The sequence below is a fragment of the Calonectris borealis genome, chromosome 21, assembly GCF_964195595.1.
Source record: "Calonectris borealis chromosome 21, bCalBor7.hap1.2, whole genome shotgun sequence".
Lineage (NCBI taxonomy): Eukaryota > Metazoa > Chordata > Aves > Procellariiformes > Procellariidae > Calonectris > Calonectris borealis.
The window spans coordinates 10,848,454-10,876,175 of record NC_134332.1 but is presented as its reverse complement, the minus strand read 5'-3'; the positions used below and the strand labels follow the sequence as shown (position 1 = coordinate 10,876,175).

Here is a 27,722-nt window from a genome sequence, read left to right as displayed (position 1 = left end):
TGTAAAAACTGCACTGCTGATGTGTTTATTACTGAAAATTAGTCTTAGCTCTTTATGTTTGTTGTGCTTAGAGTGCTTCTAAATACTACTTCTGAACTAGCAAATTTCTTAATGTTTGCAAAGATTTTTCTTATGATTAGTGAAATAAAAAGTAATAAGGAATTATGTGCAAGATGATTCAGATGCTCCTACTTATGGTGTTAATATATGATAGCCTTGCTGTTTTCTGGCAATATATTTCACTTCCTATCTTTTATTTTTGTGTGTTAAAGCTATGCAAGAAGAGGCACTGAAACTTGTATTGCTGGCACTGGAAGATGGCTCTGCACTCTCGAGAAAAGTTCTGGTACTTTTTGTTGTACAAAGGCTAGAACCAAGATTTCCTCAGGCCTCTAAAACAAGCATTGGTCACGTTGTGCAGCTACTGTATAGAGCATCATGCTTTAAGGTAAAATACCAATATCTGAAGTTTGTAACTGTGAACTAGTGCAGCTCCAGAGAACCTGACCTAGGATTGGTATCTTTCACCTGTAAAATGTTACATAAGCTCAGTTTCTACACATGAAAATAATGTAGACTATGAGATTTTCTCTAGAACTGTCATGAAGCAGTTGTTTGATATTTAAAATTCCCTGCAAAAGGAACAGATGGTCACATGTGGAATTAGCTGGAATAGATTCCAAAATTATTAACTGCTGCCCATCATCTGGAAATTATCTCCCCTGAAAAAGGCATGAAACCTGACTCTACAGCCTGCTTCAGGAAGAAATGAAATGTTTTCTTATAATCACTTTTGACTTTATTTAGATTCATAAGAGTAGGCTATGGCCAGACATGCCAGACTGGCCTGGGTGCTCTCAAAGATTAGAATCCAAGCCCAGCATTCTAAAGAAAACTTTTGGAATACTCTACTCCTGGGAACTTCCCCAGCTCCAACACCAGGCATGAGAAGGGGACACCATACACAGAGAGTGCTGTCAGCCTGAACTCCGACTTTAGGTTCCAACACATTCACACTCTCCTTTTTCTTTTGTCTGTATCTAGCTGCCTTGCACTGAAGAGCCCCTTTATTTTTGATATATAGGGTGGGTTGTTTAAACTGAATATTCCCACTCTTTATATCTGGAGAAGAGTGAAAAGTTAATTCCATGGGTCTTTTTTTCTTTTTGAATCATAGTTAAAAACATGATTATCATGTCACTAAACTAAACATTAAAATAATGAGACCTGTTGCTCTCCTTTATGACAAATGTCTTATGTAACCTAAGAGTTTTACTTAACACTTATAGTGGGGTCTCAGTTAAGTATTCTGTTCTTTAAATGTCAATATATTAATTTTTTTTTCCCTTTGTGTTATTTAAGTCACTTCTAGACACTTTCCTGTTTCTTTAAGTCATCCTTTAATATTGGGTAGCAAAAACTACTAGTAGAACTACTAAGTATCTAACTGTATCTTCTGTGATTTAAGCAAATCTGATTACTTTCCTAGTTGGAAGTAGTGGAGTTGGTATAGTTTTGCACCTGTGATCCCGTAAAAACTTGAAGAGCTGGCTGTTCTGCCTGTGCACTGCTAGCTAAGTGGATGAATACATGGAAGAAAATGAAGTATATGCTAAATATACAAAAGCAATACTTTTGTGATTTGTGCTGTATAACTGTCTTTTTCTGATGGATTTGGAGGTTTTTTTGTTAAAGGAGGAGTATTAAACTATTACTATTTATTAGGTCACTAAAAGGGATGAAGATTCTTCTCTGATGCAACTTAAAGAAGAGTTTCGGAGTTATGAGGCTTTGCGGAGAGAGCATGATGCCCAAATTGTTCACATTGCCATGGAAGCAGGACTTCGAATATCACCAGAACAATGGTCTTCCCTTCTTTATGGTGACTTGGCACATAAATCACACATGCAATCCATTATTGACAAGGTTCGTCAAAGGGATGATTTTAGTATCGTTGTAGGATTAGGTTTGACTGTTAAATGTTATAATAAAAATCCAAGAACCACTTGAGTTAACTTCTTGTTTTTAGTCATATCGAATATTAATTAAAACTAGAATGAAGGTTTTCTCCCCACTGTAGTGTATTCTTCATATGAAGACATTTTGTTTTCCAGTAGTTTAAGTCTAACTCTCTTTTTTGTGTCTTATGATGAAGCTTCATAGGGCAGATTCTGAGCTGAGAAATTAAATTTCTCTCCACTGATACTCTATATGCCATCTGAAGACACTACATATTGCATTTAGGAACCAGTTTAATGAAAAGCTTTTTAAGATTAGTAATTCACAGTTGTAAGATGCAGCACACTAATGCTCACTTTGTTTTCAGCTCCAATCTCCAGAATCTTTTGCAAAGAGTGTACAAGAATTGACAATTGTCTTGCAGCGCACGGGGGATCCTGCAAACTTAAACAGGCTGAGGCCTCATTTAGAGCTGCTGGCAAACATAGATCCAAATCCAGGTATGCAAATCAAGCTTTTAAAACATTTCTTGATATTTTTCATATCTAGCAAAGTAAATTATTGAGATGATAACCTCCATTCCTGGTTTCAAAATTCCCATTAATTAACATAGTATATCATAAACTCTTCTTCAGGGCTCTCTGAGCTCTGTCCTAGTACTTGGTGTTTTGAAGTACTAGAAGAGTTGCCTCTTATTTATGATACTACTGGAATTATTGATAGAATGACAAGCCTGCTTTTAATAATTTTAGATGCAGCATCTCCAACATGGGAGCAGCTGGAAAATGCTATGGTCGCTGTAAAGACTGTGGTACATGGGCTGGTGGATTTCATTCAGAATTACAGTAGAAAAGGCCATGAAACTCCACAGGTAACTATTGTTAATCGATTGTTGCATTATATGTCTTAATGTACATTTACTGAAAGATGCAACTTTGAAAAATTACTACTATTGATTTGAAATATGTATGGCTTTTTCTGTGGAGGATGATACTATTATTTACTGCATTCAGGTTTTGAGAATTTAACATTTCTGAATATGGAATGCAGCAAAGCTTGCTGTAGTGAGATCCATACAATGGCATAGTACTTAGCCCATCAACAAGAAATTTCCTTAGTTTTCTGATTAAGGACTCAAAATGTAAAAGCATATCATGAATGTGTTTGTGTGTGTATTTTAAGCTTATTTTTGTGTAAACATATATTAGATTCTAAGTGGAATGTCTTGTGGTTTTGTTTTTTTTTTTTAAAGCCACAACCAAATAGCAAATATAAAACAAGTATGTGCCGAGACCTTCGACAACAAGGGGGATGTCCAAGAGGAACAAACTGTACATTTGCTCATTCTCAGGAAGAGCTTGAAAAGTGAGTGTAGGAGACTTTTTTCTTTTTTTTTTTTCTTTTCAATTTAAATCCAAGCAATCTTCGTAGAATTTTGAAAACGGTTTCTTCTGTACATTTATTCATTCGGAAGGATTTCTGAATTTCTTGAAGTGACAACTCTTTACAGGAAATTGAAGGTACAGTAAAGCAGTATCTATAAACTAATTCCAGGTTTATTTTTTATTTTACCACATATGAAGTAAAATTTCCTTTCCTGAAGCTGAGTCTAGGCTCAGTGTCTGTCAGGGATTGGTTATATCACCTACAGGAGAGACAATATTAATTACATTTTGATTGATTAAGGAATGAAGTGAGTTATTTAACTATGTATAACGTTACAAGAATGTAACATATGCATTCTTGAAGCTGTTTTCACCCAAATCCATTTTCAAAGAACTACAGAAGTGGATCTTCTAAGAGGAGAGATGATCTTTGGTTACAAGGAAGACTTCATTCTATTTACACCAGTTGAAAGTCCTGTAATTTTTGGATATCATGTTCCTCTCAATCCCTTCCTCTTGCTAACTTTACAAATATATTAAATGGCACAATAAGCACTTTTTAAATCGTCTGTCTTTTGTGTGTTTGTACATGTGTTTGTTTATAGATATCGCTTGAGGAACAAAAAAATCAGTGCAACAGTGAGAACATTCCCCCTTCTAAATAAAGTTGGCGTAAATAGCACCGTCTCAACCACAACAGGAAACGTAATTTCTGTCATAGGAAGCCCTGAAGCAACAGGGAAGATGGTGCCAAGTACTAACGGAATAGCTAACCTAGAAAGTGGTGTTCCCCAATTGATCCCTCGCTGTGCAGATACCTCCTTGAGAGCTTTGGAGAACACCAAGAAGGGAGGGAAGACTGGAGCCAATGGCCAGAATGTTTCTGGATCCCCTACAGAATCACTACCTGAAAAGTAGGTAACTTTTTTTCATGAAGATAACTAAGCGCAACATTTTGCTTTTAGATCATCATGGAGTTTGTGGATGGCAAACAATAGATACTGAATTCTGGTCCTGGTTTCCAATATTTGCTGGTGCTCACTGGCTGCAGAGTTGTGTAAGATCTTGTACTGCAGTACAGATATCGTTATACAAAGTCTGTGGATTCAAGTTGTCAGAGTGAGCATCAGTTGTTTTAGCTGTTGAATATTCCCATGCAATATAGATAAAATCGTAAATCTCTCCCTTTATCATTCATTCTGTTGTTCTCAGCCTGGTATCTTTCTTACTATTGGGTTATTACATAAAAATAAAACAAAAACTTGCATTCAAAATTTGACATTTCCTGAAACCAAGAAGCGTGCACGTAGTGTGTAGTCCCTTAATAATCTTGGAAAGCTTCTAGCTTTGGGGTTTTCCCTTAAAAATTTTTAGATACTTCTCCAGGAAGCACTGAGCCTCTAAACAACTTTTCAAAGCCTTTGTCTTTACCAGAATACACTTAAAAGTGGTATGTAAGCTTCTGGGTACATACCAAAATATTTATATCCACTTTTGAGTTCTCATAGGAGAAAGTCTGAGATGTAATAATAGTATCAGTTTGGGATATGAAAAACAAAATTCCAGAGGAAATGACATGGCCCAAATTTCTGCATTACATGAGAGTGTACACGAAGAGATGACTAACTTAAATAAGTAAAGATCTGCTTAATGATTTCTTGGTAATCCTTTTCAGCAAAATTGGTTCTCCACCCAAGACTCCTGTAAGCCAGGCAGCAGCTACCTCAGCTGGTCCTCCTAATATTGGAACAGAAGTTAATTCTGTGCCTCCAAAATCCAGCCCGTTTGTTCCCAGAGTACCTGTCTATCCTCCACATTCTGATAATGTTCAATATTTCCAAGATCCCAGGACTCAGCTATCATACGAAGTTCCACAGTACCCGCAGACAGGTGAGTGAGATGAGCACTGAATGAAAAATAGCTCTGAACTGTTCTCTAGATAAGCCTGAATGCTGAGAAATAACTTTTATCTGAGTTTTGTGGAATTTTTTTTTTTAAGTATCAGCTGAATCTTCACTTAATAGAATACTGATCTGGTCCGTTGCTGAGTATGGGGAGGGATCTGTAGTTTGCTCCCAGTGTTGGTGGTTCTTGTCTTTTGTGTGCTATATGTTATGCAACTTGTACCTCAGCATCCAGAATAACTTGAACCTCAAGGTCTTTCATCTACTTTTTCCTTTGTTAGCATTTAATTGCATTTATTTAGGCTTGCTCACCTCATGTCCTATCCGTGAGGGTATCCATAGAGAGGATTCAGACCCAGAGGCATAGCATGCTTCTACTGTGAGACTTACACATCTTTGTTCTTGCTCAAATGTTTTTGAAAGGTTCCAACCATCTTTTTAGGTTGCAGTGTGCATGTTTATATTCAAGCAAACAATTAGGTGTTACAGCATCAGGTCATTCACAAGCTCTCAAAACAAAAGGTAGAGGCGTTCAGACAATCCTCTGCAAAGAAAAAAGAATAAGCCAAGTGTGAAATGGTTATTTATGAACCTTTGGAATTACTTTTTTTTTAGCAATGCAGCTTTTTATTTTAGAGATAACTATTTTAACTTCCTATATAAAGAAGTACTTAAGATGCTGTCTTTTCAGTTACATACTTATACCATAGTACATAGGAGCAATGGCAGAGAAACTCTATTTTCCAAATTAGATCAAGGTGGTAAAGGGTCACCGCTACATCTGCAAATATGGTTCTCATGCATGAAATTATATTCCACAGAAATACAATAGGGTCAGTAACAGGTTTGTAAAGTGTGACTCTTCATTCTCTAAAGGTACTTATGAACAGCATTTACAGTTTTAGAAGGTGTAAAATTCTGGGTCATTTGTGGTTACATTAAATATGCCTTTTTCCAATTTTTAAGGATATTATCCACCACCTCCAACAGTACCAGCTGGTGTGGCTCCCTGTGTTCCTCGCTTTGTGAGGTCCAGTAACGTTCCAGAATCCTCCCTCCCACCTGCTTCCGTGCCATATGCCGATCATTACAGTACATTTCCCCCTCGAGATCGACTGAATTCTCCTTACCAACCTCCTCCTCCGCAGCCGTATGGACCAGTTCCTCCTGTCCCTTCTGGAATGTATGCTCCAGTTTATGACAGCAGGCGCATCTGGCGCCCACAGATGTACCCACGAGATGATATTATTAGGAGCAATTCTTTACCTCCCATGGATGTGATGCACTCATCTGTCTATCAGACATCATTACGTGAGAGATACAACTCTTTGGATGGGTATTACTCTGTGGCTTGTCAACCTCCAAACGAACAGAGGACTGTGCCTTTACCAAGGGTAAGTGAGAGCAGAAAGGGAGGGATGTAGTCTTGATTCTGAAGGTCATTACTGAAAAGGTGGTAGATAATTAACATAGACCTCTTCTGTTTATTTGGGGTTACAGTGATCCAAACATGTGACGTGGACAAAATTACTGTTCTGTTTTTAACCTTAATAAAATGGGCTTGTAAAATAGACCACTCTAATCTGCATTAGGACCAGATCCCCTCTGCCTCTTTAATTCCCATGCATATTGCTTGAATTAATTACATATTTAAGATTTGAGTTGCCATACGTGGGCCAGGTTCTCCTGCAAATCCTTGTGAAATTCTTCTAGTGATATCAATGGAAGGTTACAGAACCAAGGGAATTTGGATGTCCAAGTGTGTCCCGTGCAAGTATTTGCCTTCTCATTAGAGTATGATAGGATATACAGTCCTATATTTATTACTGCTAGGAGCCTTGTGGTCATTTGAAGACTGGTTATGATGAGCAATTAAGACGGAAGCCGGAGCAATGGGCGCAGTATCACACACAGAAGACTCCTCTTGTATCTTCAACCCTTTCTATGGCAACACCATCTCCAACACCACCTTCTCCTCTCTTCAGTGTAGATTTCAGCACAGAGGTGGGAAGCCAAAGAACTTCTTTATTTTCCCTTCCTGTTTCTGTAAGATTCTGTAAGAATTTAATCATTCTAGTAAAGATTTTCTACCTGCCATCTATTGTTCATAAAATTAATTTAATCTTCTAGCAAGAGGAAAGTAATATCTAATAATGAAGTGATTCAATTTACCTTCACTAAAGGAAATGTAATTTATTGAACTAGCTTTGTGAACCTCCAGGTTTTTGTGTAGGGAACAACAATTGTTTTCCATTAAGGAGGACTTTCCCTTTCATAGTCCAAATGTCATTATGACATGATGAGTAGATTGAATCAGGCTGCTGCTCATCAAGTCCCAGAGAATACATACCTCTTTAAAGTGGCAAAAGGCATTGGTAGAACACTGTGTACTTATGTGATAAGTTCTGTAAACAAGAATGAAAACTCAACAAATAGAAACAGTGTGCTTTTGAAGAAAAAAAAATTTTGTGATATTCATTTTCTATATGTGTAAATTAAATGCATCCAAGAAACTAGTTTGAGAACCACTGTGCCAAGCACTGTTTGCTGTGGTTTGACAGTTCCGTTGATGGTATTTGAGGTGTTGGACTGCGATCATTCAGAAAAGGTCTTGTAAAGTCCTTGAAGTCCCTTATGGGTGCATTCAAAGTAGATCAGGATTTAGTCCTTTTCATCCAGGTTGGAGGGTTCCAAGTCATACTTCTATCTGCCACTGGTTTATACGTTAAAGGAAAATGCATGGCTTCCTCTCAATTTAATTACTGTAGGTGTTGCCTGAAGAAACTTGCCACTAACATGGTGACACTGATTTCAGTCTCTCATCTTGGCAGACCAGGCAGTTATTTGTAGTGGCAAAGCTTGCCCTTCTTTGACAGCTGTACTGGTTTAAAATTTGACTGAACAGGTTATGCTGTCCCTGAGTCAAGTCTTGAATATGGCTAGGACTCCTTGACTGCCTTTTGAAATCATTTAATTAAATAGGAGCAAATGTCTTATTTTAATACTGAATTCCCTGTTTTTATTATTCACTGCTTATTTATTCCCTTTCCGTAGTTCTCGGAGAGTGTCAGTGATTTGAGTGGAACTAAATTTGAGGAAGACCATCTCTCTCACTATTCACCGTGGTCTTGTGGCACTATTGGCTCTTGTATAAATGCTATCGACTCAGAGCCCAAGGATGTGATTGCCAATTCAAATGCCGTCTTAATGGTAGGGGTTTTCTGCATGTTATCTCATTAGTGTAATGATACTTACATGCTGAAGTGTCTTCTGTTTGGTTAAACAAGCCTTTTTTTAAAGTTGATAGCTTCTATTCTTAGTATTTTAAAGTAGTTCTGCCCATTTGAAGTTGTTTGGAGTATCTTCTCCCAGCTTTGTAAATAAACAATGTATTTACGTCAGTGACAGAATGTAGTGCCGTGAATAAAATATCAGATGTCTGAAACAACTATTTTAATAACAGAAATCTGTAAATCAAACTTGTAGCCAAAATATTTTGAGTAGATGGTCTGTAACTGATAAGAATTCATTAATTTTAAATGTGTTCTCTGATTATTAGAGCGGGATAAAGATTTTTGACTTCTTCATTTTGTTTGTCTCTCTTCAGAGTTCTTTAAATCTGTATGTGTAGGCATACATCCTTACAATTTCTGAGGCATTTAAAATAGTCTCAGAATACATTGCAGTGGCAGGCTTGACTGGTTAATACAGGGTCATTGTGGCCAGTTCAGAGCAGGTGTTTCCACTGCAGAAACACATTTCCTATTTGGCTTAAGTGCAATAGTCCATCCCATATGAATGCATCACTGGCCTTTTCAGGATTCTAAGATATTTTTTACGTTGCCATTATTTCAGAAAATCTTTACTTTGAAGTTAGCCCCAAGAGCAATATACACTCACAGAGAAAAGTTGAAATACTATGGACCCAGAATAATCAGCATTAAGTTAATCTTGGCTGCTTTGTACCCACAGAAAATCTGTATGAACTATTTTCCTAGATTACACCTTTTACTTGGTTGAAAGGCATATTCTCCTGTAGTAATCAGTTGAATGCCAACAAATCTGTGAAAATAAAATACAATTTATTTTTTATCACCCAATTTCCATGAGAGGAAAAAAAAGCTAACTGACAGACTTTAAGGAACAAAAAATACATAGTATGAATCATGGAATACAGCTTACCTCTGGAGAGGCAAGAGCTCATGCTTTTTGGAGACTTTCTTCTGTATAGTGTAGCAGGTTACCTTTGTGTTCTATGAAACAAGTGTAACCAAATCTCATCCCGAGCCTTCTTTGATACTAACTCCTTCAAGTATAGGAAAGGGTACTGAAGGACCTTAAAGCATACTGGAACTCTTTCTGCCTGGAAACACAAGCTTGGAAAAGCAAAATTATTTCTTCTAGCACTGGCGATAGCTTTCTCGTGGTCAGTTTGCCATTAAAGGGCAATAGTTAAATCATTGAGGCCCATCTTGGCTCTCTAGTTGGATGGATTTTCAGCACAGTATACAGCAACAATAATCAGAAAGTTATTGGCCAACTGAAGAATCTGAATAACCTCAAATGAGTCCTTGTATCTTCTGTCTCCTAAATATGTAGGATTTGGACAGCGGGGATGTTAAAAGGAGAGTGCATTTATTTGAAACTCAGAGAAGGGCAAAGGAAGAAGATCCTATAATCCCATTTAGCGATGGACCGATCATCTCCAAGTGGGGTGCAATCTCCAGGTCATCCCGCACCGGTTACCACACGACAGATCCTATTCAGGCCACTGCTTCCCAAGGAAGTGCTACTAAGCCCATCAGTGTATCAGGTACAAGAACAGGCTTCGTATGACAATATAGCATACATCATGAGCATTTCATCCTGTTCATGCTTACTACAGCAATGAAGATGCAAAGAGCTGCAATACCTGTATATCCCACTTTAAGAACAGAGAAGGTAATGAATGGTATCTTAATTTGTTACAGATTATGTCCCTTATGTCAATGCTGTTGACTCAAGATGGAGTGCCTATGGCTCAGATTCTACTTCATCAGCACGTTATGCGGAACGGTATGGAATTTTTTTCTGTGTTCTGTTAAAAGTATTTTCTATAGCTTGCTGTTCTTCAAAATCGTGAATGGAGGGGGGGAAAATCTGGAACTATTAATAGACATTCTTAATTTTAAAGTAAAAGATTTTTTCCTATCCAGCATAAAGCCTTGGAAAAACTAGGTTAAAACCTGTGTAGTCTCTAATACTTAGTGCAGCTAATAATACCCAATTATTATAAGCAATGTATCCCTTGAGAGACCTAATCAAAGAATTGGACTCAGGTACTGTCAAGCTGTCATATCAAAATTTGCGATCCTGAGTAGTTATTCTCAAGTTATTTCTTGCCACATCTTACCCCTGTGTAAAATAAGGCTGTTTGCTTCATATAATGCCTTGGGGTATTGTGAGCCCAATGAAGATGAAGAGCACATTATCTTTAGTCACATAGTTTCTGTCCAAAAATCTAACATTGATAGACTATTAAGTTTATGGGGCCTTTGCTTTAGAGAACTTGTTTTTAATTCCTAGTTTTGCCTTCTTTCTCTTGAAGGGACAGGTTCATAGTTACAGATTTGTCTGGTCACAGAAAGCATTCCAGCACTGGAGATCTATTGAGTATTGAATTACAGCAGGTAAGATCAGATATTTTACCATGTGGGGTTTTTAATTTTTTAAAAAAAAGTTATTTAGTAAAGTGATTTTAAATAAATTTTCTTAGTGTAGCCTACAGAAAATAGTACAACTGACAAAATGATCATAAGGGTTAACTAAATGCTAGCACTACAACACTTAGTATGATGCATAAGGACTGCTAATATGAGCTGTTCCATTGACATCAGTAAGACCATTTTTGGGAGAAAGTGGTGAGCCTGATACATGTCAGCAAATGCAGAACAAAATAAATGCTGTGCATGAAAGGAATACATAGTTATCCATCTAGCAAGAGAACTGTTCTTTTTGTAAGCTGGTTTATTTTGCTGTATGACAATACATGGTTTAGGTGTAGCTGCTGGTAACTGATATGTTTCTCTCCATAGGCCAAAAGTAACTCATTATTACTTCAGAGAGAGGCGAATGCACTAGCCATGCAACAGAAGTGGAATTCTCTAGATGAAGGCAGTCGTCTTACCTTAAATCTTTTAAGCAAGGAAATTGATTTGAGGAATGGTGAGGTAAAGAAAGGGGTAATTGGGATGAAACAAATCTTTGAGGTTTTTTGTATATACATAAGTGCATGCATTTTAACTAAGAGTTAAAACTCTTAGTTTTAACATTCCCAAATATTTACAACGCATTCTGTGCAAGTTAAGTCACTGTTGTTGTTGCACCCAGTTATTTCCCTAAGATCAGGTAGGTGCACCTGCTGTGCTGCTGCTCCAATCATCCATTAAAACAGGAAGAATGTGAACTTTTCGTTCTGCTTGTACATATTATAAATCTAAACATTCTGCCGATGGACGCTACAGAAATTTCTACTTCAGTTTTCATTTTATCTCTGTTTCAGTACTTTAATGTGATTAGATTTAGCTTCATATCCTATGTTGTCTATGCCTAAAGTTCTATTTGTGTCTAACTAGCTCTTTTGTATTGTAGAAATGTTGTGTCCTAGAAATGCATCTTCTGTTTTCACTTTAATACTTGAGTGTTGTGTGAAGCAAGTGAAAAGCCAACTTGATGCTTACAGAACGTACTAATTCTTTTTTCAGACTGATTATACTGAAGACTGTGCAGACACAAAGCCAGATCGAGACATTGAATTGGAGCTGTCAGCACTCGATACAGATGAACCTGATGGGCAAGGTGAACAAATAGAAGTAAGTACAAAAATCTGTGTGTCTAAAGAGCTCACTGGGTCCTTTCATTAGTTATTAAAAACCTTCTAAAATGTCTCTGTGAATTAGTAGATTATGTTGATAGCAAAGCCTTTTGTTTTTAGTTTTTGTAGTGATTCCAAACATTTGCCGTATTTTAACACTAGGGGTCTCATACTTCTTATTCAGATACCTGGCAGTTAATATTACCGAAGTTAAAAACAGCTCACTGTGTTCTTTGTCATAGCTTTCAGCTTTTTGCTCTTTATCTTTTGATAGTATTAGTAATGATGGGGAGTCCGTTCCTTTCCCCTTCCCCTCCAGTGTTGAAACTGTAGTTAAGGATGTTTTACATTTAAACTTTGTGCTCACCTGATTCTAATAGTAAAGTCATTTAAGTGATTGTAATCCAGTGTTCTTTTGTTTTCACTACTACTTCATTGTTTGTAATTCTGTGCATCTGCCCCAGCTTCTTCTATGCTATTTCCTCCTTCGCTGTGCAGTCATAAAACATTCTGGTGTTCATTCCAGGCATTAGGATCAATTGCCGTGTTTTTTTAAAGCATTGTACACTTAGAAGAAATCAAGGTTCTTATCTGGAACATACGCCATAATACATTCCAATACTGGCTTACAGTACTGGCTACAGCTTTTGTTTGCTCTGCCTGTAGTGTGTGATGCAGTACTGTAGTATGAATTGTGAATTGCCATTACATGAATGGAAGGACCTTTATCTTTAGCCTTTCCTCTTCCCCTAATTATTGAAACAGCTCTCTGTCTGTATTGCCTCCTTTGTATCTCACCTGACAAACCATTTTTTAGCAACTGATGTTTATACTACTGTTGTCATTCACTGCCATCTTTGAAAAATTGATTTTTTCCTTTTTGCTATAGTAAAATGTGGTAGACATTCCAATAGTATGAAATAAAAATAAGGAGTCTTATGACGAGAATCCCATTTCCATCAGCTTTATGTAGTGGAACATAATAGGAAAATTTAAAGCTGGTAGCGACAGTATTGATGGACATTTCTCCTTTTCTCCTGTAGGAGATTCTGGATATACAGCTAGGTATTAGTTCTCAAGATGATCAGCTGCTCAATGGAACAACTGTAGAGAATGGGCATCCGCTAAAGCAGCACCAGAAAGAATCTATGGAACAGAAGAGACAAAGTTTAGGTGAAGACCTTGTGATTCTGTGAGTGTTAGACAAAACAGCAGTGTCTGCCAGTATTAGACAAACAGCAGCATCAGAATAGTTGAAGCATGATTGTTTAAGGATGAACTACATACCTACTCAGACTTGGATTAGACATCTGCATTGTGTATACATGGTGAAGTGAGAAGAACCTGTTAAGAAATAGAATTAGGTCACAAATATGAAAGTCACAGGATGGTACCATTGTTCGTATGCATTGTTGTAATCGTATATACTGAAACATGTCACAGCTGTTAAATACCTTTCACATTCAGTAAGCAAAAAATGCAAAAGTATTTTTATAGTTAACAGAAATTGAGAAAAACTTCAAAAGGTTAAATGTCATACTGTTTGCACAAATCTCCATAGAGAGGTAGTTTTTAAAATACACTATTTTAGGTTTATATGTTCTGTACTCTTTAATGTGTAATGCAGCCTTTGAAAATGAGGCAGACTGCATTTAACATCTTGAGCGTACCATTCCATAGTAAGATGTTTAGCCTGTTGCTAAAAATGAGTTTATGTCAGTATTTATTTAATGCACACAATTCAGTTTCGGATACTTGTGCATGTACTTGTTTAATATTTGTGTAACTTATTTTTCTCCTCAGGGAGGAGCAGAAAACAATCCTGCCCGTAACTTCTTGCTTCAGTCAGCCGATCACAACATCTGTTAGCAATGCAAGCTGCCTGCCCATCAGCACATCAGTCAGTGTTGGCAGCCTCATTTTGAAAACTGCTCACATTATGTCTGAGGATAAAAATGACTTTTTAAAGCCTGTTGCAAATGGCAGGATGGTTAATAGCTGAAAGGCATTCATCTTTCCAGCTTGTGACTACACCATGGAAGCATTTACACTAGCTTTTTATATATATAATATATATTATATAATGTATATTTTTTTTAAAAAAAATAATATTGGGGTCATGCATTTCCTGTGGACTCTTTGATACTTCAAGCCCCTCTCGCATTAGCATTCTGAAGAAAAAAAAACTTACTTTACTAGGGTAAGGCGTTCACTTTCCACAAATGAATGGAATTTGGACATTGTTTTACTTAAGCTTAAAGCAGCTTTTTATGAGTTTGTAGCAATCCGGTGCGGTATCTGAGCCATTCTTGTTTAAAATGGCTTCTGTAGAAAACTAACAACTCAGTTATTTAAACTAGCAGGATCCTACGATGATACATCTAGTGAAAGGAAGACTAACTTATTTGTCTCTATTTTGTTTCATGAGAGAAGAACTTGTCTTGTTGCAGCTGCTTTTTCTTTAGTTGTGGAACTTTGCATGGAGTATTGTTTCCTGTTTGAAGACTGAGAGGTGGAGATTTGGACTTGAGACTTTTACAGGGTTAACACACCATTAGCTTTGCACTGCTACGTTATTTGCAGGTCTGTGGTGCAGTGCTTTGCTGCAGCTTTTTGTTTCCATTTCCCCCCCCCCCAGTTTCTGCTTTAGTACTGTAGATACACATACACAGGCTACTTGTCCAAGTAAAGTTATCAGAAGTAAACCAAGTGCCTAAGTCCTCCAGCTAATGTACTAGGTATTGATTTCCCCAAGTTATACGTGAAACAATTTTCAACTATTTTGAGAGGTTATGCACTAATGTGACAGCAATTTTGGTTTTCCTTTTTTTTTTTCTTTTTTTATTAATAGTTCTCAACTTGGAGATTATAGAATCCAGATGACTTGGCAAAAAGTATCAGGTGCTCTTGGCTTTTCTTTGAAAACCCTGTATGTAGTGTTTGCACTGACTAACAAGATGGTATTGCTGTTTTTTGTACTGTTTTGTTTTTAATTTAAACTAAATATTGGGAATTTAAGGCGGTTGTATTACCTTTGTTAAATGTTGTTAATCATAATTTTGTATTCAGGTTTAATTTTTGCTTGTTCAGTGGCAACTTATTTTCAAAGACCTTGAAAATACAATAATATAGCATTATCTGACCTTCAGAGTACTGAAAAGTGTATGAATTTATGCCCTGTTAAGATGTGACTGAGAATCATATTAGACATCTCAACTGAAAATTGGTTTTCATAAACACATGAACTAGAGCCCTGGGCATATTTTTTGTGAGAAGCTTAAAAATCCACTTTTTTTTGGAAAAGAAAGCAGGACTCTCCCTCCTGATGATTACTATCTTCTTGTTTGTCCTCTTACTTTTTCTTTGTGACAAGTTTTACTTTTTTTTTATGTTTTTATTAACTTCTGTGAAGTTGTTTACTCTGAAAATTGTACTGGAATATTTTAAGCCAAGCTGATCTTTCACCAGGTGTACTGCATGTAAGGGCTTTTCCTGCTAGCAAAATGCTTAAAGAGGATCATGTTACTGGTCGTCTGAGTTGTTATTTTACAAAATCACAGCTATGTGGTCGGGTAAGATTTTGATAACTGTTTTGTGCACGCTTCTGGGGGGTGGGGGTTGGCATTTCCCTGAGGGTTACTGATTAGACTAAGTAAATATTGGTGTTTGATATCTCTCCTAATGAACCTGTCCATGAAATAATTATGTTGTAAATATACCTGAAAATCCAAGGGTTAGTTTTGATATTCTGGTGTCAGTATGGAAGATCTTACGCATCTATTTAATACTCAAATGTAAAGGAATGTATGTAGAAAAACAGTCATGTAGTCTTTTCTTAGTTTCCTTTGGCTGTTGCTGTACCTTCCTATAGCCAGTGCCACCTCATAGCTAGGATTAGACTGATGCTTTGTTTCACTTGCAACTTGAAGTGAATGGATACAAGAACCAGACCACCTTTGTCACCTTAACTTATTTCCTATTGATGTTAACTTTAACTTAGAATGTTAGACATAAATATGATTGTTGTATATTTTATACCAAGACCATTCTGTAAATAGGAATTTATATTACTTTTGAAATGCTTCTGAGATACTATTATTTGCTGTACAATGTAATTCCAAAACAGATATGCAAACAAGTATGTCTCTTTCATGAACAGTGAGATCTTCCATGTTGAAGGTGATGTAATTTTTTTAAAAGATTTTTAAATTTTAAATTGCTATTTTGTTACAAAAATAGAGAAAATATAAAGGTTTGAGAAGTCCTTATTTGCCCTCAGGGAAAGAGCCCTCTGTGCACCAGAACTCCACAGAACATCTTCAGCATGATCTGAGGGTGAATATATACTACATAAATTGATTGTGTATTTACCTTAACTTTTTAATTTTAAAATTGCAATTTTAAAAACTTGGTTGTGCTCTGCTGGAGGGGGATTGGGATAAGCTGCTTACACACATTTGCCTGTTTGTCCAGTGAAATTACATAAGCCTAACATATTCCTGCCAACCATACTGGCATATTTAAGAACAGATGTATCTATATACTCTTGTCTGCAGCAGGAGGTCCCATGATATAGTAGCAGTTCTCTAGGATGACCATACACGTCATATGGAAAGTTGGTTCTTAACTGAGGCTAGGTTTTTTTAGTTGAATTTTTAATATATAGAATGACAGGCAAAAGAATTATTTCGGGGTTTTAACAGCATGCCAGCTTTGTCTTACAGTTTTAACACTGACTGTGTGGTTTTTGCCATGAAACTATGCCCTCCAGTGCCCTGACAAGGAGAAGCTACAGGTGGGAACCTAGTTCTGGCTTTCTTCTTTGGTGAAGTTTCAGCAGTTGACCCTATACAAACAAGTATGTATTCATTTGTCTAGTTGCAAATCAGGTGCCTTTGGGCTATGGAAGGGCTTATTTTCTGACACTGAGATAGTGACTAATCTTTGTGTGTTAGTAGCAGTGATTCCCATTTAGGTTTTGGCCTAACTCACCTGTGCTGTCAGAAAAAAAGGCCCATAGCAGATTGGGGAAAGAGATTGGCTCTTTTGCTTTGCTTGGACAAGCATTTTGGGTTGTTTTGGTTTGTTGTTTTTTTTCCCCACTAGGGGTACAGCAGGGATTTCACATGCAAGAGATACAGGAATTATTAGTATCTAAGTTAATTGTGTTGCCTCACTACCTGGATTCATTCCTTGGTTTGCCTCGTTTCCCATATAGGTCTTAATAGAGACTAATGCGTGTGCTGGAAGAATGCTTGTGTGAGAAAGTAATTATCTGTACATTCTTAACATATACTTATAGCAGAGTGATTGCCCTGCTACTGATATTTTGTTCCTGTAAACAGGTGACAATAAATGAATCTTAGTGTTTATGCAGATTTTGCATTGTAGAATGTATACTAGACCCTTCAAAGGAAAGGTTAGACTCTTTGCAAAGCAAACCGGCGTTGGTTCTTGGTAGTCTAGTACAGGGACACTAAAGTTTGACATTTGATTTAGGAAAAAAAAAAAAGTTGTATGCAGCTGATTATGTTAAATAAGCTCTTAATTGCTCTTTGTAGAAGTCTAATTTGGAAGGTTTTAGTGCTTTGGTAACACAATTGAAATTTTAATTTATCCTGTACTCAAGAGCTGAATGCTATTCTTGTATAATAGTGTACTAGGCTGGATGAGGTACAAAATAATGCACAGTGGTCAGAAACAGCTGAGGAAAGAACGCTTAAAGTAACTTGATCTAAACTCAGAATAGTTCCAAACTTTGGTTTTGTTTGCTTTTTTAAAGCACAAGTTGTCAAGTTGTACCTGTTGCTGTACATAAACACTGTATGCCAGCAGCTCCTTGATCATATTTGTGACCAGACTTTTCATTATTATTAGACTGTTATTAAAGGAAGATGTTGAATTTGAGAGTGTAACAAAATGAGAAATGATCGGATTATCTATAGTATGTAAAAGTCCATTCTTTATGTTGTAGTTTAATCCCTTTGTTAGGAAATTCCCTCTCATTGAGGGACCTCTTCTGCAAGCAGAACACAATAAATGTGCTTTTTTCAATGACCCAATTTTCCAGTATAAATGAACAGCTGACTTTGGCAGTAGTCATCACCGTGTATCTCTTTGCTGGCAAGGGAGCACGACAAGGGGAAAAAAAAAAAACTTCAGTGATGAGATGAAACAAATCTGAATAATCAAAATGACCAATACCCGAACATAAATACTACACCCCATTATTTAAGAAGGATGCTTGTGGAAGCTTTTAATCACTCGAGATTTCACTGTAAAAGCTGAAATAAAACAGAGCCTGGCTGCATTTATTACTGCCAAAAGCCAAGGTCATCTGCACATAGCCCATCAATTTATCCAGAGTAGATCTCCGTTAATCCAAGGCATGGAAGTGCATGCATTTTCTTAGCTGGGCAAACAAGTACATTATACGGTAGTTGTGATACAACACATGTGGCTTTTATTTGTACTGCACATACCCACTGTACAGCCACTCAGAAGTATTGTGGTTAGCTTGCAGCATCTGCTGTCCGCATTTATACTGTTTACTGCGTATTCTTTTCCCTGGAAGTTTTAAAGAAAATTTTTTTTTCTTGTTGCATTGATTACATTTTATAAATTTGCTTAGCTGGAAAGTTTGGGAAAAGAGGCCTGTTTGTCAATTGTACAACCGATTGTGAAGCTCTAGTGTGAATATTTTTACGTCTGTATTAGACATTTTCTTTGCAAATCTATTGTTCGATTGAAATGTAAATGAAATAAAAGATGGTGTACACCCATCATGTATAAAGCAGGCACCATCGCTACGATGGATTTAATGCTCATTTTTATGGCGCATTCTCAGCTTCTATTTAAAACTATAATTTAAAAAAAATCTGTAAAATGAAATGGGGATATATGGGGGAGTAAATTCTATTCCGTTTATTTCGGTTTCGAGTTCCCGATGGTAGCGTTCCCTTGGTGTTAGAAGTAGGGCCCGGCGGCGGGGCGGTGCCGTGTGTGTTTGCCGCAGCACTGAAGTGACGGGTTTGGCTTCGGCGGGTCGCGGGGTGGAGCATCCTGGTTTTCCGTGTTGAGAGACGTGATGGACGAAGTTTGCAGTATTGACATGTATTTGCATGCACGAATAAAAATTATTTGTCCACCTTAATTTGTCTCTCTGCCTTCAAGCGGGGCGGGGGGTGGTGGGGCGAGCGGCGGCTGTCTCCTCCCCCGCCCCGTCGGGCCGCCTCCTTCCCGCCGTGCCCCGCGCCGCCCGCAGGCAGCCCCGGAAGGCGGCGGGGAGCGGGTGAGGCGGCGGCGGCGGGGCCGGGGCCGGGCGGTGGGCGCGCTGGGGGCGACGGGGCCAGCCCGCTCCGGGGCGCCGCTCGGGCCGGCCGCCCCCTTCCCCCGCAGCGAGGGCGGCGCGGGGGTGCCGGGGTCCCGGGAAGGGGGGCGGTTGAGCGGGGCGGGGGGCTCGGCCGCGCTGAGGGGGCGGCTGGGAATGGAGGTTCAGAGCACTCGCCCTTCTCTACCGACAGGAAGCTGTTTTGCTTTCAGCCTCTGCATCGTCCGGTGGCCCCGGCTGAGGATCCGCATTTATGAAAACGTACGTGGTGGCGTGTCGGCATGCCCCGGGTACGGCTGCGGCTGTGCCTGCGTCCCCCGAATGCGGGGTGCCTCCTCCGTGCCGCCCTGCAGCGCTCTGAGAAGTAATCTCAGCGATCCTGGGCCATCTGGCCACCTCCGCGATAATCTGCTTCATCCGGTTTTAACTCTTGCAGAACCTGCTAGCGGTTGGCAGAAGAACTAAAAGCCCTGCTTTATCCATACGTTGCTCGGGGTGTCTTTGTCAAATATACATTAGTAGTGCTGACTTGTAGAGTCCTGCAGGATTAAGTGTGAGCTCAAATCAACCGATTTGATTGAAATTGCTTTTTTTTTTTTTAAATGAAATTTCGTGGACGTTTGGATGTAGTTTGTGCATCACAGGTCCACAGCCACATATTTGACCTTAGCGGCACTCCTTTCTGCACCCTTCGTTCCCCACCCAGGGAAGAAGAGTAATTCTCGAGCATTTTACACCTCCATCAGGATGAGATCCGATCAGCAGCTCTTTTAGAGGATTGCGGTGGAAGGGGTCAGTGGAGAGAGAGATCCAAACTCTTAAGGTTCTTCAGCTTTCCATCGCTTGGAAACATCTGATTTTTCTGTTCTCCTGATGCGAGAGGCTTCCAAAGTCTGTAAATGCTGACGCTCTCAGTAGCTTTAAAGGGTGGAGTCTGCTGTTGTTAGCTTCTATTTAGCAGAAGGTATTTTGGATTAAAAAAATGTTTAACTCGGGAAAAGTGAGGATTTTTACGGTAGTTGCAATCACTTTATCAGTGTGTCGGCATCTAATTTCAGTGTTGTCCATACAAACAGGATGCTGTTGACTTCTGTGAAGATGACTGATGTGGTCAGTGGACAGGTGAAAAGATGACAGACACAAAGATCTTTCTTTTGATACGTTATTTCTTAGCCTAGAAGTGATGGTCATGAAGCTGTAGCACTGACTGCACTGTATGTTCTGTCTCAATACTTAGAAAGTATGTTTTCTGTGTTTGAGAGTAAGCTTTTTTTATTAAACAGCAAACACGGTTATGTTTTCTTTAAACTTTTTTCCTTGTATGTGTTATGTTAGTTAAATATGTCAGATGTCTGCAAAAGTTTTTTTTGAGATTGTCTTCGTGAGTTTGAATTACTATAATCTGAAATTTCTTCTTCCAGGTTTTGATAGAAGCTTGTCCCTGAAAGACTGAAAAGGAATAAAGGTCAGAACACTTTAATTTGATTAATTACATTGATGATTTTTCAGCTGAAATAAATCATTGTTAAAATAATGCAAATAATACTGGAAATTTAAATTTCAATAACTTGGAAATCAACCTCACGGAGCGATCTGAGTGAGGCTGGTGTGACTCCTGAAACACGGTTAGAAAATTCATTCTCCATGAATGAGAACACACATAAAGTGTTTCTACACTAGTGAGCTTCAGAGCAGTTCTATTCATAAAGGTTTTTAACTTAAGCGAGTTTGAAATTGTGACTGAGAATTAACTCATGTGACTGACTGCACTGTAGGCTGTTTGATAGTGGGCTGTAAACTGTTCTTATGTGGCTAAAAAACTGCTCTCGGGAAGTAAAGGAGTATCATTATGCATTTAAAGTGGTATCTCGCGCTGCATATTTGAATAAAAGATACATTCTCTATTTTGTTAATTTATTTTTTAGGACATAATGACTTCTTTGGATGATAAACTGCTTGGTGAGAAGCTCCAGTATTATTACAGCAGTAGTGAGGGTGAGGATGAAGACAGTGAGAAAGAAGATAAAGAAGGGGAGAGCACCGTTCCTGAAAGCGTTGGGGAAGTAGAGCTTAGCAGCGATGGCAGTGCAGTCAACACAGGTATCGTCATATCAGACTAACTGTTTTGTAAATTCTTTGTTTATTGGAAGATTCATGTGTTTTTCTAAAGTTCGTTTTTCGAAATGAAAGTCTTGTTTTTATGCATACTTGAGTCAGAGATTGATCATTTCCTGGCTATAGTCTAATCTTATTTTTAATAGCTGGTTCTTTATTTTAATGTTTGACTTCTCCTCTGAGAAACTTCATCATTCTATCTAAAGCAGTTAGGCTTTGCATACAAAGCTGATTTGTACAATTTGGTTGATAATGCGTACATTTCTGTCCTGTAATCCGCACAGTTGTTAACCACTAACAGGTAAGTGCTGAATGAGTACTTGAGGAATAGACAGAAAGTGGCCAGGCTTTCCCAAAATAGCGTTCTCTACTGCCACTGTCAGAGACACGGTACGAGTCTGTGTGGATCGTTGGTGTGATCCAGAGGGTATTTCTTACGTTCTTATGAAAGACTGGCCCTCTGTGTTTTACAATTTCTCTAAGAATGATGAAAAATCTTCCTGATGTGTTCACATCTTTCACTTGAAGGAATAATGGAAGAATTACAGTACTAAACTGGCATACTTAGAGAGGACCTGAAAAAGTAACTCCACTGGGCCCCAGCAGCCAGGTAACAGCAAGGTGCAGACTATAAGAATTAACACTATTGTACATCACAGAATGTACTTCTGTACAGGAGCATTGGCAAACTTAATTGTTTCCCATCATTATTTTTGTTTTTATGAAAAGCCATGCTAACAATAGGGGAATTCTTGAGGGCTGGTGGTTCTATTTCAAGAGCACAGATAGTAATCTTTGGAATAATCTTTGGGACAATTATGAGAGTAGCCTAGTTAGATAAACTTTAGTCATCTTAGAAAAAAAAATAGATACAAGCTTGAGGACATGTAAATGGCAAATTACTTCTTTCATTTAATTTCAACATTTTGCACAGTATACACGAAGTTTACACTATTTTAGTTATACACTATTTTACTGCTGACTTACTTTTAAATGATAGGTGTAATTTTATTACCCTTTTATACAAAATGCCAACATACTTAATTTCAGGTCCCAAAGGAGTCATTAATGACTGGCGAAGATTTAAACAACTGGAAACTGAACAGCGGCAGGAGCAGCGCAGAGAAATGGAACGACTCATAAAAAAGTTATCTATGACATGTAGATCTCACTTAGATGAAGAGACTGATAAGCAGAAGCAGAAAGAGCTTCAGGAAAAAATCAATGGAAAGGTAGCATGGCACAAAGGAATTAAAATGCCACTTAAATGTTTAACGTTTTCAGTTTCACCATTTGTGTGCATTAAGCAGATGGGAATCTTTGTTCTATCAGTATTCTTTCTCCGTAGTAAATAGGAACACAGCAGTGATATAAGAAGTGCATTATAACTGTATTTGCCAGGTGTTGTCAAGTTTAATTATTTTGCATTTTAGTGGTATTCCAGGAGCATTGCATTTGCCTGTGTTAAGAAATAAGCAATTCAGCTGCTATACTGAGGAAGTCCAAATCCTTTTCCCAGATTTCCCTTATCTGTTTCTCAAATTAAGTTCAACTGCAGGGGATTAATACGAAAAGTTGTATAGCAAACCTGTGAATACTGCCTCCTATGCCTAAACTAGAGTTTAGGAGTCCTTACTGATTTCTTATTTAGTAAGTGGATGTTGAGAATTTAGCTTTGACTTTGATCTCCAAAAGTAGAAGACGTTGGAAGTAGTGAGTGGTTTTAATCAACTTGGCTGTGTAACTAGCTTTACAGTTCTAGTCAGAGAAGCTACTAATTAGCAGACAGTGCTTTCAGATGATGAAAGTTGGCCACACTGTCCTATACCTTGAGTGATGCAAATATGTTTAACAAATCAAGTGAACAGATACGAAATACATAAAATCCTGTTAGTTTTAGTTCTACAGACAAGATAGTGCATTTGGTTGCCACAAAATGTTAACTGAAAAACTAAACAAAAAAGCTAATGAAAAAGAAGCTAGGCTTAGGTCAGGCACGGTATCCAAATCAGTGCTCATAGCTGAGTGAAAGCACATAGCCACCATTAACCTGAATTAAAGTGGGAGCATGGAGCAGCCACTTGTGTTATTAGTGCAGTTTGTGAAAACTAGAATACCCAAGGCTGAAATCGCTGTTCCCACTGGACGTGGTTTCTAATTAGATCAAAATGGAGTATAATACAGAGGGTGCTTGAGCCTTCATGAGTTGCGCTTTGCTGTTATTAAAGATGAGTGACCCACATTAATCCTCTTGATTTAAATTCTCATTATATAAGTGACCCATTTAGTGATGCAGATCTTTTTCTCTTTTTCATGTTTCTTTGTATATGTTTTTTAGATGACTTTACAAGAATATAACATGATTCACAATGATGAAGATGATGAGGAATTTTTACAGCGATACCGGAAGCAGCGAATGGAGGAGATGAGGCAGCAGTTGTACAGTGGGCAGCAATTTAAACAGGTTTTTGAGATTACCAGTGGGGAAGCGTTTTTGGACACAGTTGATAAAGAGCATAAGAGCACACTGATCATGATCCATATTTATGAAGATGATATCCCTGGCACCGAGTCCCTGAACGGCTGTATGATCTGTCTGGCTGCTGAGTATCCAACAGTTAAATTTTGCAGAGTAAAGAGTTCGCTCATTGGTGCTAGCACTCGTTTTACTAATAATGCTCTGCCAGCTTTGCTGATCTATAAGGCGGGTGAGCTCATCGGCAATTTTGTGCGAATCACTGACCAGCTTGGAGAAGATTTTTTTGCTGTAGACCTGGAGGCTTTTCTGCAGGAATGTGGTTTGCTTCCGGAAAAAGACCTAGTGCTCCTGACTTCTATACATAACCCATCTGCATGTTACAGTGAAGACAGTGATCTGGAAATAGACTGAACCACTTATACCAGGGGGCCAGTAGGTGTAGTTGTGCTGTGGGATGTTCTTGTGCTAGGGATTGTTCTCTTTCTTCCTTAGTGTGGGTATGTATGCTTCCCCTTCAGGCACTTTGACTTTTGCTTGTTAAAAATTTGTTAACATAAGGAATTCCTAACATTTTCTTAAATTAATTTAATAAAGTATACACTGAAACAGTCTTGCTTTTATGCAATTCAAATGTATTTTACTAAACATGAAGTTCTAACACAATTCAGTAAGTTTAGGAAATTGTGTACTGTCATCTCTGTTCTCCAAATCACTTAGATTTTTTTTAAACATTTTGTTCTCAGATCAGTGTGTATGGTCAGTCTCCTTACAGGTTTCCTGAAACAGTGTATGTGAATACCTGTTGGCTCAAGATGTGGGCACCTACTCACTAAGACAAGAATTGAGACCGCAAATAAAGAAGTTTTTAAGCATTCAAGGCTTCTATTAACCTGGAGCTGAACTGCTGCCAGTTAACAGCTGGTCCCAATCTTCCGTTCCCCAGTTTGCAATCTCCTTGGAATTACCTTCTTGTTCTAACACTTGACATCAGATTTTTGTTCCTTTCTCACTTACAAATAACAACAGCCCCTGACTTCATCCTGAAAATTACTTTTCAGCTGGAGAGGATTCTTCTTCTTTAACCTTGCCTGAGATTTAAATGAGAAAATCTTCCTTCAGTTACAGTTCTTAATACATTGTTGGGTTTTAAAATACCCACCCTTAGAGTTCATAGTAGTCACTTAATCAGAAAATGATCTCTGCCTCTTAAGAAAGATATAAACAGCTCCAACGTGTGCTGAATAGCATCAAGGAGAATTTTGTTGGCAAAATACAGGATTAGGACTTGAATAACCTCAGAATTTCATCTCTCTCTAAAATTACTAAATCAGTGCTAAAGTTCATTTCTGTCTGCCTTCATATTACCTGCCTCAGCTGGGTCATCAGATGTATTTTGAATATTAATAACCCCTGGACCTGACAGATGACTGGATGGCTTTGTGGGGAAGCAGCCTTGAGCCAAGAGACCAGGTCACCAATACAGATGTTCAGTAGCAGGCCCATTTTTTCACAGCTGATTCCCTTCTGTGAAGCTCAGTATCCAGTTTCTGCACAGAGTGTTCAGCAGGATCAAAAATACTGCCGCTGTCCTGGTTTTCCTCTGATGGCAGCTCTTTGGGAGCATGTTTTTTGTACGAGGCATCAGAGGAGTTCGCTAACAGAAAAAAATCTAGTGGGGTGGGGGTGAAACCTTTGTGGAGACTGCAATTTTTCTCTCTGTCCTTTGTAAGAAATAACAAAGGCCTCCTCAAAAGCATCACCACAGCTGTTTCAGTTGCCTGGTGACACTGCTCTTAAAAATTCTCATCTTCCCCAAACTTCCACTTCTGGACACTGAATAAAAGCCATCCCGTGCTGGCTGAGGCCATTTGTCTCTTTATGAACATTATTGCTACTGAATGCAGCAGCTGCATATTACGCTTCCCTCCTGCAGCACCTTTGTTGTTACCATTTGTCAGTGATTACGTTTTCATTGAGGTGTGTTTATTTTGTTTGTGCTCTACTTCCTTCATAAATCAGATCATAATATGGGGAAGTAATTTTCAGGGTTTCTATTACATTAAAGTTCACCCTGCCTCCAGCAAGTCTGGTGCTACGTAGCTGTGAGATAACCTGGGTAGCAGTAGAAGCCATTGGCAATTTATAGCGAATGCAAGCATGAAAACCTCTGATGATGCAGCGCGTGGTAAAGGCTTTGCTGGCCAAATTGTGGTGTGGCTGAATTGCTCAGTGTACCTAGCACAAGTGAGCACGTTGAATGTGTGCACTCTGTACTTAGTTGTTATTGAATCGTCTTCTGCATACTTAATTTGATATTACAACATGTTTGCTTTCTCAGCATTACTTTTTTTGCTTGTTACTTTTTAATTTTGAGGAGAGTAGACTATCATTACCTAAATATATGACCCAATGTAATGCCATGTTTAGTGATTAAATTTAATTGCAAGTTTTATGTAAAGCACTTTGGAACACCAGGAAGAAATGCAAATGTCTCTGTAAGCACTAGGTTCTTACTAAGAATGGATCTTAGCATAGAAAAAGAAGAATTTGTAATTGTGTCTATTTGTGTCTATTTTTAAAAGTAGTATAAGCAGAAAAATAAATAATTTGTAATTAAAAATTACTGAATTGGCACAAATTGTAGCTGTTTTATGGAAACTGGCAGAAATCCAGATTTTAAAATGTAGCAAGAGATTATTTCTTTTAATCTCAGAATTGCAGAAAAACAACATGAAAGTTATATGAAATTAAATCATTGAACATGGATATCAGCACATTTAAGAAAAAAAATCAAAGTAGCTGTAGTTTGAATTCGGGATGAGATTCAATGAAGTCTGTTGTGCAGACAGGGTGCATATTAGCATCATAATAAAACCTGGCTTGGAGAGGGAGTCGGGGGAGAGCTGAGTTGCTTTGAAGTTTTATTTTTATAAAGTGCTTTTTTTTTGCCCTTATGGCAGCAAAACTGTAATAGGATCAAAACCTCTCCTGCTGCTCTGTGTCGGATGGCCTGCAGCAAGGTGACTCCTGGTTATTAATCTCCAGTGCTCAGGTACATGATAGACGGTTTACAGTGCCAATAGCAAAAAGGAAAAGAAAAAAGGTCTAAATCCAATTAATCGTTGATCTGGAAGAATATAATAAGGACAAGGGAGAGAGGAGTAGAGAGGAGATGTGTTACAATGCTGCTGCTGCTGGTTCTCAGCCCAGCCCAGATGCGAGAAGGAAGGGGAGGCTGGCGGCTGCTGCTGAGAAGCGTCACTGGCAGCGCTGGGCACTGCTGCCGATGCTTTTGTCCATTCTTGAAGCTAAATCCTTCCAAACTGACCAACTGGTAATTGTATGCCCTAAAAAACCCAGCATTCTTAATGTGCATTAAGCAATACAACAAAATAAAACTAATTTAGAATAGGTTAGTTACTAATTTGTAAGTGTCTGTCTGCTATCCGTTCAATACAAAGAAAAACTACAACTCATACCAACACTGTATCTGTAAATGTTTTGGTTGAAGTGTTGAAGTCTTTCTCTATTTCTCTAATTTTAGATGTGATCCTGACCTGCAGGTTAAGAATTGGGTTGTATTTATATACACACGGGGGACTAAAGTGAAAATGGAATTGTATGAACATCTACGTAAAATAAAACTGTTTTGAAACATTCAACTTGGCACTGAGAGCGTCAGGTTTTCGGTTTGATC

General features: G+C 38.1%; 2 protein-coding genes and 1 non-coding gene across 8 annotated transcripts in view; all 3 read left to right on the top strand.

The window, feature by feature from the left end:
• The window catches only part of RC3H2 (ring finger and CCCH-type domains 2), a 33,048-nt gene extending 11,657 nt beyond the window's left edge, over nucleotides 1–21,391 (top strand). For 3 of the 6 annotated variants that reach the window (XM_075170811.1, XM_075170810.1, XM_075170812.1), the window contains exons 5-21: nucleotides 273–448; nucleotides 1,726–1,926; nucleotides 2,327–2,459; nucleotides 2,712–2,830; nucleotides 3,212–3,324; nucleotides 3,950–4,258; nucleotides 5,020–5,234; nucleotides 6,215–6,642; nucleotides 7,082–7,252; nucleotides 8,303–8,458; nucleotides 9,848–10,061; nucleotides 10,219–10,303; nucleotides 10,836–10,917; nucleotides 11,323–11,457; nucleotides 11,992–12,099; nucleotides 13,145–13,293; nucleotides 13,905–19,254. In XM_075170811.1, coding sequence (XP_075026912.1) covers nucleotides 273–448; nucleotides 1,726–1,926; nucleotides 2,327–2,459; nucleotides 2,712–2,830; nucleotides 3,212–3,324; nucleotides 3,950–4,258; nucleotides 5,020–5,234; nucleotides 6,215–6,642; nucleotides 7,082–7,252; nucleotides 8,303–8,458; nucleotides 9,848–10,061; nucleotides 10,219–10,303; nucleotides 10,836–10,917; nucleotides 11,323–11,457; nucleotides 11,992–12,099; nucleotides 13,145–13,293; nucleotides 13,905–14,103 — 2,993 coding nt within the window. In that variant the 3' untranslated portion in view covers nucleotides 14,104–19,254. Of the gene's footprint in view, nucleotides 1–272; nucleotides 449–1,725; nucleotides 1,927–2,326; nucleotides 2,460–2,711; nucleotides 2,831–3,211; nucleotides 3,325–3,949; nucleotides 4,259–5,019; nucleotides 5,235–6,214; nucleotides 6,643–7,081; nucleotides 7,253–8,302; nucleotides 8,459–9,847; nucleotides 10,062–10,218; nucleotides 10,304–10,835; nucleotides 10,918–11,322; nucleotides 11,458–11,991; nucleotides 12,100–13,144; nucleotides 13,294–13,904; nucleotides 19,255–20,852; nucleotides 20,897–21,356 lie in introns of those variants that run through there. The other 3 variants (XM_075170813.1, XM_075170815.1, XM_075170814.1) reach the window with 3 other exon arrangements.
• Nucleotides 2,127–2,238, top strand: LOC142091581 (small nucleolar RNA SNORD90). The gene has a single exon (XR_012676849.1). It is a non-coding gene; the product is annotated as a small nucleolar RNA SNORD90 (small nucleolar RNA).
• Nucleotides 21,363–24,634, top strand: PDCL (phosducin like). The gene is made up of 3 exons (XM_075170816.1): nucleotides 21,363–21,531; nucleotides 22,597–22,778; nucleotides 23,885–24,634. The coding sequence occupies exons 1-3, from the start codon at nucleotides 21,363–21,365 to the stop codon at nucleotides 24,434–24,436; spliced, it is 903 nt and encodes a 300-aa protein (XP_075026917.1). The 3' UTR covers nucleotides 24,437–24,634.
• Nucleotides 24,635–27,722: the final 3,088 nt, after the last annotated feature.